This window comes from Sceloporus occidentalis, unplaced genomic scaffold, assembly GCF_023333645.1.
Source record: "Sceloporus occidentalis isolate IW3139 unplaced genomic scaffold, rSceOcc1.0.p SCAF_7, whole genome shotgun sequence".
NCBI lineage: Eukaryota > Metazoa > Chordata > Lepidosauria > Squamata > Phrynosomatidae > Sceloporus > Sceloporus occidentalis.
The window spans coordinates 9,055,878-9,068,428 of record NW_028316987.1 but is presented as its reverse complement, the minus strand read 5'-3'; the positions used below and the strand labels follow the sequence as shown (position 1 = coordinate 9,068,428).

General features: G+C 40.2%; 1 protein-coding gene across 1 annotated transcript in view; it reads left to right on the top strand.

Annotated features, from left to right (window-relative positions):
* LOC149309127 (trafficking kinesin-binding protein 1-like) overlaps positions 1 to 12,551 on the top strand; it is a 40,170-nt gene that overhangs the window by 18,052 nt on the left and 9,567 nt on the right. The window contains exons 4-11 of the mRNA XM_089531841.1: positions 375 to 475; positions 4,038 to 4,146; positions 5,043 to 5,121; positions 5,505 to 5,635; positions 5,828 to 5,902; positions 7,758 to 7,895; positions 10,443 to 10,513; positions 11,179 to 11,406. Coding sequence (XP_089387967.1) covers positions 375 to 475; positions 4,038 to 4,146; positions 5,043 to 5,121; positions 5,505 to 5,635; positions 5,828 to 5,902; positions 7,758 to 7,895; positions 10,443 to 10,513; positions 11,179 to 11,406 — 932 coding nt within the window. The remainder of the gene's footprint in view (positions 1 to 374; positions 476 to 4,037; positions 4,147 to 5,042; positions 5,122 to 5,504; positions 5,636 to 5,827; positions 5,903 to 7,757; positions 7,896 to 10,442; positions 10,514 to 11,178; positions 11,407 to 12,551) is intronic.

The following is a 12,551-nucleotide window of genomic DNA, read 5'->3' as shown; positions in this document are numbered from 1 at the left end:
TTTGTGAAAGATCTACAGAATATCCCTATTCAGGATGGCCAGATGTCATAACCTCAAAGGAGGACAAAGTACCATAAAATGTAGGGTATTCAAGAAAAATGTAGGACATGACCAAATAAAAGCTAAAAACACTAATATAAATATAAATACTTTTTAATCTTGCTCAAACTAGAGGACATTTTGGAATTATTTCTGAACAGAAGGTTGAAATGTAGAGCATCTCCTGGGAAAGAAAGACATTTGGTCACCCTTTCCCTATTAGATGTGGTGTTAGGTGGTAAAACGTCAAGATTAGAAGGTGTCCAGGCAAGTTGCAATTCTGCTTTGAGGTTTGTTTGTTTTTTAATGGAACCCTTGTTTCTTCTCCACTGAAGATAGCGCAGTTGCGACATGAAATATCAATGCGGGATGATCTTCTGCATCTGTACACCAACAGCACTGAGGAGAGTGAGCCGGTCTCCACCATCTCCACCCCGTGAGTATCTGCTGGAACAGAGAAAAGTTGAGAATATTCTGTACAAGCCAATCATTCAGGATCTAAAGTCTGACTAATGATCAGACCGTTTACTTGCCCCTTTATGCAGTGTGAAGAGAGAGAGATGGGGATGGTAGAGGAAAAACAGGAGCCCTCCTAAAGCTTCTTTCGGGAACTCTGTAGTGTGCACGCATGCATGTGCATGTGTGAGTGTTGTACTTTTCAACTTTTATGTCCTCTGTGAGCAGACACAAATGCAAAATAAAAACAAACAAATCTACACTTTTTTGAAAAACAAAGCGGTGATATGCTGCAGTTAAGCAAAAACAAAAGCTGGAGAGTTCCAAACACAAGGAAGCAAAAAAGGTTGCCTTAATATTAGGAAAAATGTGTTTTGGAATATCTTGTCCAAGATCTATTCTAAAGAATGTATTATTCAAACATGTTGAGCATTTCCCTGGGTTGAAAGGATACTTTAGTGTGTGTGTGTGTGTGTGGTGTGTTAAAAAACAATCTCAGTTTCAGAACCATTGTCAAGTTGCTTCTTTTTGGCTTCCTTGCTTGGACATGACCACCACGTGTTGCTCTGCAACCTTAAGCACCTTCCTTCCATCTGTACTTCATTGTGACATTTAAAAAAAGGATAGCAAATGTTGTTGTTGTGTGCCTTTAAGTGGTTTCCAACTTATGGTGACCCTAAGGTGAGCCTATCATGGGATTTTCTTGGTATGATTTGTTCAGAGGAAGTTTACCATTGTTTTTCTCTGAGGCTGAGAGCATCACATGCAGCTAAAAAGTAGTGTTCCACAAATTCAACAAGATGTCAGAATTCAAATATAAATTAACTGATTGAACTTTCCCATTCTGAGGTTCCTCTTTGAGGGGTAGTTTCCAGTTAAGTAGTACAGTGGATCCTTGTTATACGCTGGGGTTTGGTTCCAAGATCCCCCGTGTATAACAAAATCCGTGTATGCTCAAGTCCCATTAAGTATAATGACATAGCAAAATGGTGTCCCTAATAAAAAATGGAACATCAAGGTAAATTTATACTTTTTTGGAACATTTTCAAACCGTGTACGCTTAAATCCGTGTATAAAAAATCAGTGTATAAGAAGGTCCGACTGTAGTTCAGAAGATTGGATTCTGACAGAGCAGCCTGGCTGTGCTTTGTACACCTTCCAGAAGTAACAGCTCAGGAGAAGAGAACAATCAGATAAACCAGTAAGTAAGGGACAAAATAGTAGCAGTTTGATGCCACTTTAATGGCCATGTCTGCATCCTACAGCAACCCAGGATTTGTAGTTTGATCATGCATTAGAATGCTCTGCTCCAGAACTCTACTGCAGTCCCTTGAACTGCAGTGCTACAGCTCTTAACAGAAAATTGTAAGCACATCTCCAAACTTCAGATCCTAGGATTCTAGGATGGAGCCTTGTTAGTTAAAGTAGCACCAGATATCTACAGTTGTATAGTGCAATTAAATATATTTTCATTTCTGCACAACATTGCCCTTAGTCTATTCCAGAAACTGATCCTGATAGTTAACACTTAAGGATTGATAGAACATGAGGCAAGAATGAAGCAAGCATGGAACATATAAATCAGCTTTGGTATCTTGGGAGTGTACACACACTCTAATATTACGCAGATGAAAATTAGGATGCATGTGACCAAGCAACATAAGAATGTGGTCAAGATGGCAAAAGTTGTTAAGGAGGAAGGAGACACAAGCTAGGAGAGGCAGAGCAGTTTTCCTTTGCCTGAGCCAACTGGGAAGGAGCCAGTATGATGTAGTAGTTTGGGCATTGAACTATAACTCTGGAGACTAGGGTTCGAATCCCTACTCGACCAAGGAAAAACGTTGGGTGACCTTGGGCAAGTCACACACTCATAGCCTCAGAAAACCCTATAATAAATAGGGTTAGGATTGCCATAAATTGGAAACAACTTGAAAGCACACAGCAAAAAGTGGGAAGGTCTGAGTTAACTGAGTACAAACTACTTTTGCATTCTACTTTTGTAGCAATTGAAGTATGCTGAAAGCAAGGTGGGAAAGTAGAAAGAGGAGAGAGAAATGGACATTTTAAATGCAGTTGAAAAGTGGGACGATAGAGAATTAATTGGGACGATTCTTACCAAATCAGGACAGTTGAAGGTTATGGTATATGGATCACAAATAGGAGGATCTTTTAACCTTTAGCTAAAAAACCATTATTTCCTCTGAAAGAATGGAAGACTAGGCTTGGGCAAACTAACTTAAGTAAGCATGCATGTGTTTCCTCTTGTAGCATCTCCTCATGACCTTACGTCTTCTTTTCAGTTAAGAGGGGAGGACATGGTGCCCTACATCAACTGAATCCCCTTTCTTACCAAAGGGTTTGGGGCCTTGAATGCATATTGCCTAAACGAAATGGCTGCATCCAGTAGCATCTCTCAGGACTCTGGTTGACAGTGTGCCCCCTGCTGGTCTATGAATTCCAACAATGTTGGCCATTAACGCTAGCTCTGCTCTGTTTGTTCTGCCTTTCTGCTATCCTTCTCTGGAGAGATGAGTAGAGTCCCTCATTTAATTTTCAAATAGCAATGCTATGTGAGATATGATGAGAGGTGTTATTCACCCAGTAACTACAGCGTCGTTTTCCTTAGCTCAACGTCTGTGTTGAATTCTAGGGCACTAAGCCTTTGTCATGACAAAACAAGAGAAAAGAGATGGTGGTTATATTGATAGAAAGAAATGTTTTCCAAATAGTTTCCTTAATTTATTTTGCAGGTAAAAAAAAGAAGTGCAAAGGTATTTTTAATGCAGGTCTATATGCAAAAGGATCTTGTAGCACTGTTGAGACTGAGTGAAATAAATTGTAGCGTTGTCTGTCATAGACGGTGTACTGCATTGGAGGAAGTAGACCAAGTCTATGAAAGTGAGTGCTACAACCTCTTTAACTCAGTTTGGCTTTATCTGCACTGCAAAAATAATGCAGTTTGACACTACTTTAACTGCCAGGGCTCAATGCTATTGAATCCTGGGATTTGCAGTTTGTTGTGGCCCCAGAGCTTTCTGACAGAGAAGACTAAATATCTCTCAAAACTACAAATCCCAGAATTTCATAGCATTGAGCCATGGTCATTAAAGCAGTGTCAAACTGCATTATTTTTACAGAGCAGATGCAGCCTTAGGGGATTAGCACACTCTCTTTTAACATACTTTATCTCCATAGTCTCAAAGGTGGTACAAGGTTCCTTTGCATTCTGATATTCCAGACTAACATGGCTATATCTCTGAATTTATGTAGGTCTTTTATTGTAAAGGTTCATCTTTAATCTCTTTTCCCATAACCCTAGCTAGCAAATATTGCTTCATTGCTTCATTTAATTGTGCATAAAATGAAATCATTTTCACAAAATGAAAATTAGATATTTTATCACTACCTGATGCTGATTTAGCTTTCAAGCAGTATCTTTGCCTCTAGAAATGAAGCACTAAGTCAGTGGATCAAGTAGTTGTATGCCACTGTTCTCTAATTTGCTATGTTTCTCTCATGACCGTATCTTTTTCATCCAACAGGTTACGAAGAAATGAATCTGCCCTCTCTTTGCAGCAATCTTTCCAATATGATGCCCTTCAGCAGAAGCTCAAAGGGTTGGAGGAAGAGAACCAGAAACTGCGTACAGAGGTGAGGGCTCAGGTGCAAAATGTTCCATGTGTGTGATGGTAAATAAGTGTGAGCCAAGGGCAAGTGAGTTAAGACTTCGGAAAACATTGATAGCAGATCAACAACTTCAAGGTTTCTCAAGATGATGTTTCAAGGATGCTTGGGAATTCTTTTGCATCTTATCACTACAGATTCAGTTTGTCTCCATGGCTGGTGTGGAGTGTGTTTTACCAGTTTAGACTGGTTTGCTGGATTGTGGCTTCTCCTGGTTAATGGAGGGGCTGCTCACAATCACCCTTGCCCTGGCAATGTCCCAATTGGGATATTGTGGGATTGTCTTTGGAAACAGTTCAGAAGTTCAGTTTAGGACCAAATCGAGTCAGGAGTTTGATTGGCACAACCAATTGAAATTAACTCATGCCAGTTTGTGAAATAATCTGGCAAGACTTGCTTGCTAGAGGAATGTCTTATTTGCCCTTACTGTCATTTTGTAATTTGTAAACAGACATTGAAAATACACTTTTACTCATAAATGTCAAGAGCACTCTTATCCCAAAGTAAATAAGCTCTGTAGGCTGGAGTTGTATGCAGCCTGCTCCCAGGTGACTAGATCTTCCATTTGTTCCATTTTTGTCTGCAAGAAGGATTTGCATGGATTGACTGATATGGCACTTCATCCACTGACAACATCAGCAAGCTCCTTGAGAGTAGTAACCTGTTATGGATTTGTCTGCTTCTGTTTCAAAGCACTGCATATAGGAATGTGTTGAGTAGCCTCTGAGAATTCAGAAGCTGTTCATTCCATTCTTAGAGCATTTACAGGTTTTAACTCTCTATAACATCCAGAGTGTCACTACTTTTACATAAGCTCCCAGATAACATACAGATAAAGGTTTGTGTGTTTTTCTCCATCCTAGGTTACCAACATTGCTACAGAAACCTGTCAGTATGAGGAGCAGGAGCAGAAACTGATGATCGACTGTGTAGAGCAATTCTGTAAGTGGGAAATTTTTATTTGAGAGGGGGATTCAATAACAGGGCTGTTTGAAATGTCACAAACTCCATTCAGAAGACCTTCCAGTAAAGGATGAAAAAAAAAAAAAAACTACAGGTTGAGTCTTCCCTATCCAGTAATCTGAAATCCAAAACATTCCAAAACCGAAAACTTATTTTCATAGGTAGCTAGGATAGTGAGTTCTTTGGTTTCTGGTGGTTCTGTGTTCACAAACTTTCCATGCACAAAAGAGATTATTACCTTGAGATGGGCTATGGGAGTTGGTGTCGATCCCTGTTTGCTATATGCAAGACTCTCTTGGGTGTGTCAGAGGCTACGAAATGTTATTTCAAGTGGTGACAATTTGATATCTCCCCTGCCACAGCTGATGCCAGCCGGGAGGTTGTCATGCTCTCTGAAGAGCTTGCCCGTAAGACAGAGGATACGTCCCGACAGCAGGAGGAGATCAGCCAGCTCCTGGCTCAGATTGTGGATCTGCAGCAGAAATGCCGCACTGTAAGTAAAGGGATTGTGTAGTCTATCAATGAGGGGTGGTATTTGGTCAACAGGCTGTCAGTATTGGTGTCATGAAAACAGTATTGGCAGTTTAAATTGTGGACTCTAAAAAGAAGCCCTAAATAACAGACTTCAGTATTGCAAAGGATTCTAGGTGTGCTCTTATTGACATTTCCTTACTTTCTCCTCCAGTACGGTTCTGAAGTAGAGGAGCTGCAGCAACATCTCACTGCTGCAAAGGAAGTCCAACAGCAACTACGTGGAGAGGTGTGTATCTTGAACAGCCCCTGCAAGACAGGGAGGGAGAGGAGAGAATTGCACCTGTCTAGCATATTATTTCTTTATTTGTTACAGTTGTATCTCACAGCTGTTGAAGGTGGCACACCTGGTCCTCTTTCTCACTTTCATCTTCCCAGTAACCTTTAGAGGAAGGTTAGACTGAGAGATATTTACTTGACTAAGGTCACCAAACCAGTGTCATGACCAACTGGGGATTTTAGAAAGCAGAAAGGACTGGAAACATCCAACCGATGTAATGTAAGAAAGAGTCAAAGTCTCAGGATGTTGAAAAGAGAAGCGATTTTATTATTGAGAACAATCCAACATGTTTCAGCCTGGAAATAATTGTATGGACTTCTTCAGAGAATTATAACTGTAAAACCAACCTACAAGGAGACACTCTTTTTTAGAATCCCTGTAGGTTGGTTTTAAAGTTGTAATCCTCTGAAGAAGCTCATAACATATTTCTAGGCTGAGACACATAGAGCTATTTTCAGTAATAAAACCATCCCTTTTTCCAGTATCCTAAAACTTTGTTGAATTTTAACATGACAAGTGGGGATTTTAATCTGAGACTGTCCAGTACTCTGACCTCAATGCTCTGGTTGTTACCAGACGTTTTATTGTAAGTTAAGCTTAATGGGCAAGTGTGGATGTGGACTTAATTTATTTTAGTCTTAGTCCAGTACTTTCACCATTACATCATGCTGGTTTCCATGGAGAGGAAGGCATATAATTTTCTAATATATTTAACTTATATAACATTTTAAAGCAGTCTGTCATGGCTGCCCTGCACAACACAACCAAACTGTTGTTGTGGTTTGAGTCGCAGCTTCAGACGAATGTAGTGGCAAATCCACGCAGAACATATCTTGCAAATAAACCTTTGTGACAGAATTGCCCTAGTGTTGTCATAAGTCAAAAATGATTTGAAGGCACAGAATAATAATAATAAATCTGTTTTATTTATTGAATAATTTATTATCTATTTTGTTTTGTTTATATTATTATTATTATTATTATTATTATTATTAAATTGAATTTATACCCCACCTTTCTCCCAAGATGGGGTCAAAGATGGCTTACAGTAACTGAACATCTTGTTTTTAACCATAGCTTGTTAAAATCTTACTTTATTAGAATACAATTACTAATATTTTAAACATATGATTAAAAACAAGTTGGAAACAAATTTAACACATAATTGCCAATACAAGATTTAAAAAGATTTACTGCTACACAATTGCATTCTCATTTAGTTGGCCTTGGCTCTGGCCCCAGGGATTGCTGGGAAAGAGCAAAATGGAAGCAGTTTGTCTGTAGTGCAGTGATGTGCCTTACAGCAAAAATTATCACTGTTGCTGATGTGACAGCTGAAATACATGTTTCACAGTCAATCAAGTATGCTAGTTAAAATTGAATATGTAAACTGTGTATTAATTGCTGCAAGATTTGTTGTTGTTACGTGCATTCAAGTCATTTTTGACTTATGGCAACCCTAAGGGCAAATAATGGGCTCTTCTTGGAAAGATTTGTTCAGAGATTTGCCATTGTCTTCCCCTGAGTCTGAGAGCATGTGAATTGCCCAAAGTCACCCAGTGGGTTTTTATATCTGAGCTGGTAATCAAACCCTGACATCCAGAGCCATAGTCCAACATTCAAACCACTACATCACTATGGTATGGATTACAAAACAATTTCAAATTAAAACAGTCCCAAGAGGAATGAGTTGGTTTTGGTTCCTATTTCCTCTTAACTACTATATTTGTTTCTCCCATGCTCTTTTTTTTTTTTTAATGGAATGTCTCTAACTTTTCTTCTCCACCTTGCAATGTTACTCTAGCTCCAGGACTTGCAAGAGAAGTATGCAGAGTGTGGAGCAATGTTGCAAGAAGCCCAGGAGGAGATTAAAAACCTCCGGAACCGCAGCCTCCCCAACAGCACCATCCACCGCCACAGCAACCCCACTTTCTTACCTCTGGTAAGGGCAAGGCACCTTGAGATATGGGCTGGGAGTTAGGGGGAAAGAGCCCAGAATCAGTGTTGGTCTGTGCAAGATAACAGTGGGTGTGGATTCCCCACAGTGCAGTTGGAAGAGACTGTTATTTAACACGCAACATCTGAGGAAGTAGGCACAAGTCTATGAAAGCTCATGCTACTACTTCTCTCTTTCTGTCAGTCTCAAAGGTGCTGCAAGATCCCTTTGCATACTGATTTTCTATAGTAACACAGCTGTGTCTTTGAATTTTAACACACAACAACAGTTAATCTTGTATGCAAAGGGCTATTGTAGCAGCTTTGAAGTTAACTGCAAAAGAAATTGTAGCATAAGCTTCTGAGCATCTGAGAGAGTAGATCAAGCCCACAAAAGCTTATGCTACAACTTATTTCACACAGTTAGTCTCAAAGGTGCTACAAGATCCCTTTGCATACTGATATTCCAGTCTAACACAGCTATGTCTCTGAATTCTACCACATATGAAGTTAATCTTGTATATTCCATCATCACTTCATCTCTGGTTTTGTCTTTTTTTTTTTTTTTTTTTTTTTTTTTGCTTGCTTGTTTGTTTTGTTTTGGAAAAGGCAAGTAAGCTGCTTCCTTAGTCTTCTCAGTTTCTTGTAGTGGCAGATGCATTCAATCTTGCCATTTCATACTTCTAGCCCTTAGAAAGGAAGGGAAGGCGGGGGAAAGAATGCATGTCTCAGGACTTAATTTGAGGTAGAGTATGTCTAGGACTAAATCACAGGGATTTGTTTTTAGAAGGCTTTGTAAAATGTATGTGGACTTGAAAACATCTATGTGTAGATTAATTCCTAAATTACAGCAACCTATCTTTCTGCTACTTCCTTCCCACAATCTGATTGGCCAGGCAGTGTTTTTACAACTTCTGTTTATTCTTTTGAGAATTCAACAATTACAAGCAAATTGGTCCCTACTATTGAATCCCCTCAAAATTAGTAATAGAATTTTAACAATATATCAAAATTCCGTTGTGTATATTCATTATCAAGTCACTTATAAATTGCCTCTCTCCATACATACATACTGTCTCTTTTTAGGCACGTTACAGACGGGCCCATGAGGCGCCGTCATTACGCGCAAGGGGCGGCACTTTCTGACGTGCCTTGCCCCTTGCGTGTAATGACTACGTCAAAATGGCGCCGCCGCATACAGATGGGTGCCGCCATTTTGACGTAGCAGACGCTGTGCGTCTGCACGTCGTGAAGCAGAAGTGACGCCACGGGTGCACAACTAGCGCCTCGTGGAGTCTCTTCTGGGGCCCAGGAAGGAGCACGATTTTCACGCTCCTTCTTTGCTGCGTCCGGGAACCGCGCGGTTTGGATGCTGCGGTTCCCGGACGCAGCAATCAGCAGCGGCGCGAGACTGCCCCTTCTGGGCCGTCTGTAACGCGCCTTAGTTACTCTTTTTCTATAATATGTTGGTATCTGTTATGCCAAAAATCCAATGCACTCGGTTGGAGGTCCATCTTTAGCACTCAGGTCTTGACATTAAAAATGGTTATCACATTTCTACAAAGGTGTTCTTAATTTCTCATGACTGGTTAATTTTTCTGCAAATGCAACAACTACCCAGGGTTTGAGTGCAAGAGAATGAGCTGCTTCAGAGGTCAGCAACTGGTACTAATATGCTTCATGTCTGTTGAGGGTTTTACAAAATGCAGTTAAAGGGGAAATGTCAGAAAGTGACTATAAGGCCTAAATAAGGTGGAGCCAGTTTGCTTAAAAACAGAACATGTTGGAATTTCGTAGTGATTTCAAGTTAAGCTAAACATGCACAAAACATTCTGAGCCATGTTCCAAAAATATTGACATATTCAGCTGATATGAAAACAGCTAGAACATTATAATAAGTTCCAAAGAACAGGTGTGATGTAGGTAGTTTTGAACTACTGCTTGGTGAGTTTGTTGCTTGACATAGCCTTTGTTATTCAATTCTTGCCACTCCATGTTTTTGTAAGGATTGTATCTAAAGTTGAGCTAATTGTTTTTTCTGGGTGAACCCATGGGCTGCCATAGTAGAGTCTGCCTGACACTGTGTTGTTAAATAAACTGCTGGATTCAATCTACTATCAGATTATATTCATTAACATTAAAGTGTTTAAAAAATATCCTTCAGAATACAAGTTGAGCTCTCTTATTGGGAATCTGAAATACTTCAAAAAAAACAATACTATTTTCAGAGGTGGCTGAGACAGTGATGCCTTTGCTTTCTGATAGCAGACAAACTTAGTTTCATGGACAAAATTATTAAAAAAATATTTTACAAAATTATCTTCTGGCTATGTGTATAAGGTGTATATGAAATCCAAAATCGAAAACACTTTTGATCCCAAGCATTTTATACAAGGGATACTCAACCTGTACTGTTCTGTCTATTTTCACCTGGGAGTTCAGGAACAAAATAGGAAGAAATGACTTCAAGGACATCCTGGGAGCTTGTTATCTTTTACCACTAACGCCCCCCCCCCCTCACCAGTTTACCCATGGTTCTTCTTTTAAATCACAGGATTCTTTGGCTGCAGAGATCAAGGGCACAATGAGAAAAGGGATGGACAGCTCTGGTTCTTCAGAATACAAGTGAGTAAAGCACCTGGATTGGGCTTTGTTAGAGAAAGCTAGGTTTATAAATGTCTTATAATACATAGTTTTATATGTGATTATATTTTAGCTGTTTATATTATTTTATTTGCTTAACTTATTATAACTGTTTACAATTTATATTATATCGCCTTAGATTGTACACCATTGGCAGAGTTTTATTGTTATTACTTGATTCTGGAAAGGGCCATGTAAATTTATGGCCCGATGATGATGATGATGATGATATAGAGGTGCCAGGAGAAAACCAGTTCAGAGGAGTAGATAGCACTCAAATGATGGTGTTGTGGAGGCAACATAATCTCGGAAACAAAAAGTAAACTGGGAAAGGAGGCTTAGGATCAGGAAGTGAAATTTAGAAGTCGGAAGGGATGGGGCTAAAGTTGCAAAATGTAGCCTTCTTGAGATATGAAGAGGTACATCTAATGACTGAAGATGGAGTTTAGATTTTTGTTGTTGTTGAGCCTCTGTGTTAGATGGGCTGGGGAGTTGAGTTTAAGGTATCTCTGTTTTATTGAAACCCAAGGTCTATTATGCTTTAAGGAGAGTGAGTTCAGTCTTTCTCACTGGTGGAGATGGGTGGCCACCTCCTTTTATTTGCCACCACTGACCCCAGGATTCCCATCTGTGTTGCTTGTTCCCAGGGGCTTCCGGCGAGTCTTTGAGACAGTGAAGGCTGTGAAGCAAGCTGTGAAAGCCAAATCACGGGCGGAGTCACCACTAAGTCTGCCTGCAGGCTCTCCTAAACCATCATCACTCGGCTGCAGCCGCTTCAGCACCCCTCGGAACAGCTACTATGGATCAGACAGCCCCAATGTGGGAGGGCTGGAAGGACAGGATGGTCCAGCACCTGAAGGTCTAGTTGATGCCCGGTAAGTACCAGTGGAATGTGGAAAGGGCAGGGCCTTCTCTGGTGTGGCCCCTGGCTGGATCCAGTTGTTAATCCCAACTAGAAAACTCTGGTCACATCCATGGAACTCACATAAGTGCTGGCTTGCCAAGTTCCCATTGGATACTGTAGTTGGGACTAGCAACTGAATTTAGGCCCCAGAAATGTAGAAGTCCCCCAGTGTGGCAGTGGATCCAGAAACAATGACATCTCCTGTCTTTCCTCTCAGACTTTTCTGTTCCCCCTGAGTTTATTTACTTATTTGTTTAGAGCATTTATATTCCACTCCTTAGCCAAGAAGACACCTGGAGCAAATTGTTACAAATTGTTAATTTGACAGTTCCCTTCCCTCAGGTTTACAGTGTAAAAACACACAACACACAAGGAAAACAGAATGGCTGGGGGAAAAGGAGAATAAGGCCAGAAGATGCTGATTGCTTTTTAACCCCCAGAGGACACAGCAAAACAAAGGCTGCAAATGTTGCAAATCTTCCAGGGCAGGGTAGAACTAATATTTCCAGGAATTTTTCCTATATTGTGAGTGGTCCCTGTTGGAGCACAAAGTATTTCAGGATAACCACTTGGTAATCAAGATACATTAGCTGCAAAAAAAGAAAGACCCGCTTACCATAATGATGAAAGCTTAGCAACTACTTTGCTGACTAAGATAAAATAGGTCAGCCTTCATGCTGGGATTCTCCTTGTGTGCACAGCTGTGGCAGCTGTCATGATGAGGGCCTGTACTTCAGAATGTACTGTCATACCACTGAAGCTGATAGTTCTCCAAGGGAGCTTATCACTGAGGTTGGAGTGTAAAAACTAGGTTTATAAATCTGTTGACCCTTGAGCCATGGACAGAGACTCACCAGGGTTTGATAACCCCTTTCATCTTCCTGCCCTCTTCCTTTTCATGTTATGCCGTTGCTTCTTAATATGCAAAAACAAAATTGTGTGGCTAGGACTGAATTGTTAGAATTTATATCTTATCCCCATCCTCACTCCCCACTAACACCATTACCAAGGGGACTGTTTTATATCTATCACATTTTTTGTTTCGCTACAATATTTCTGAATACAGACCTGGACAATATGTACATGTTTGAAAGACAGTTCTTGCTTTTACTGTGC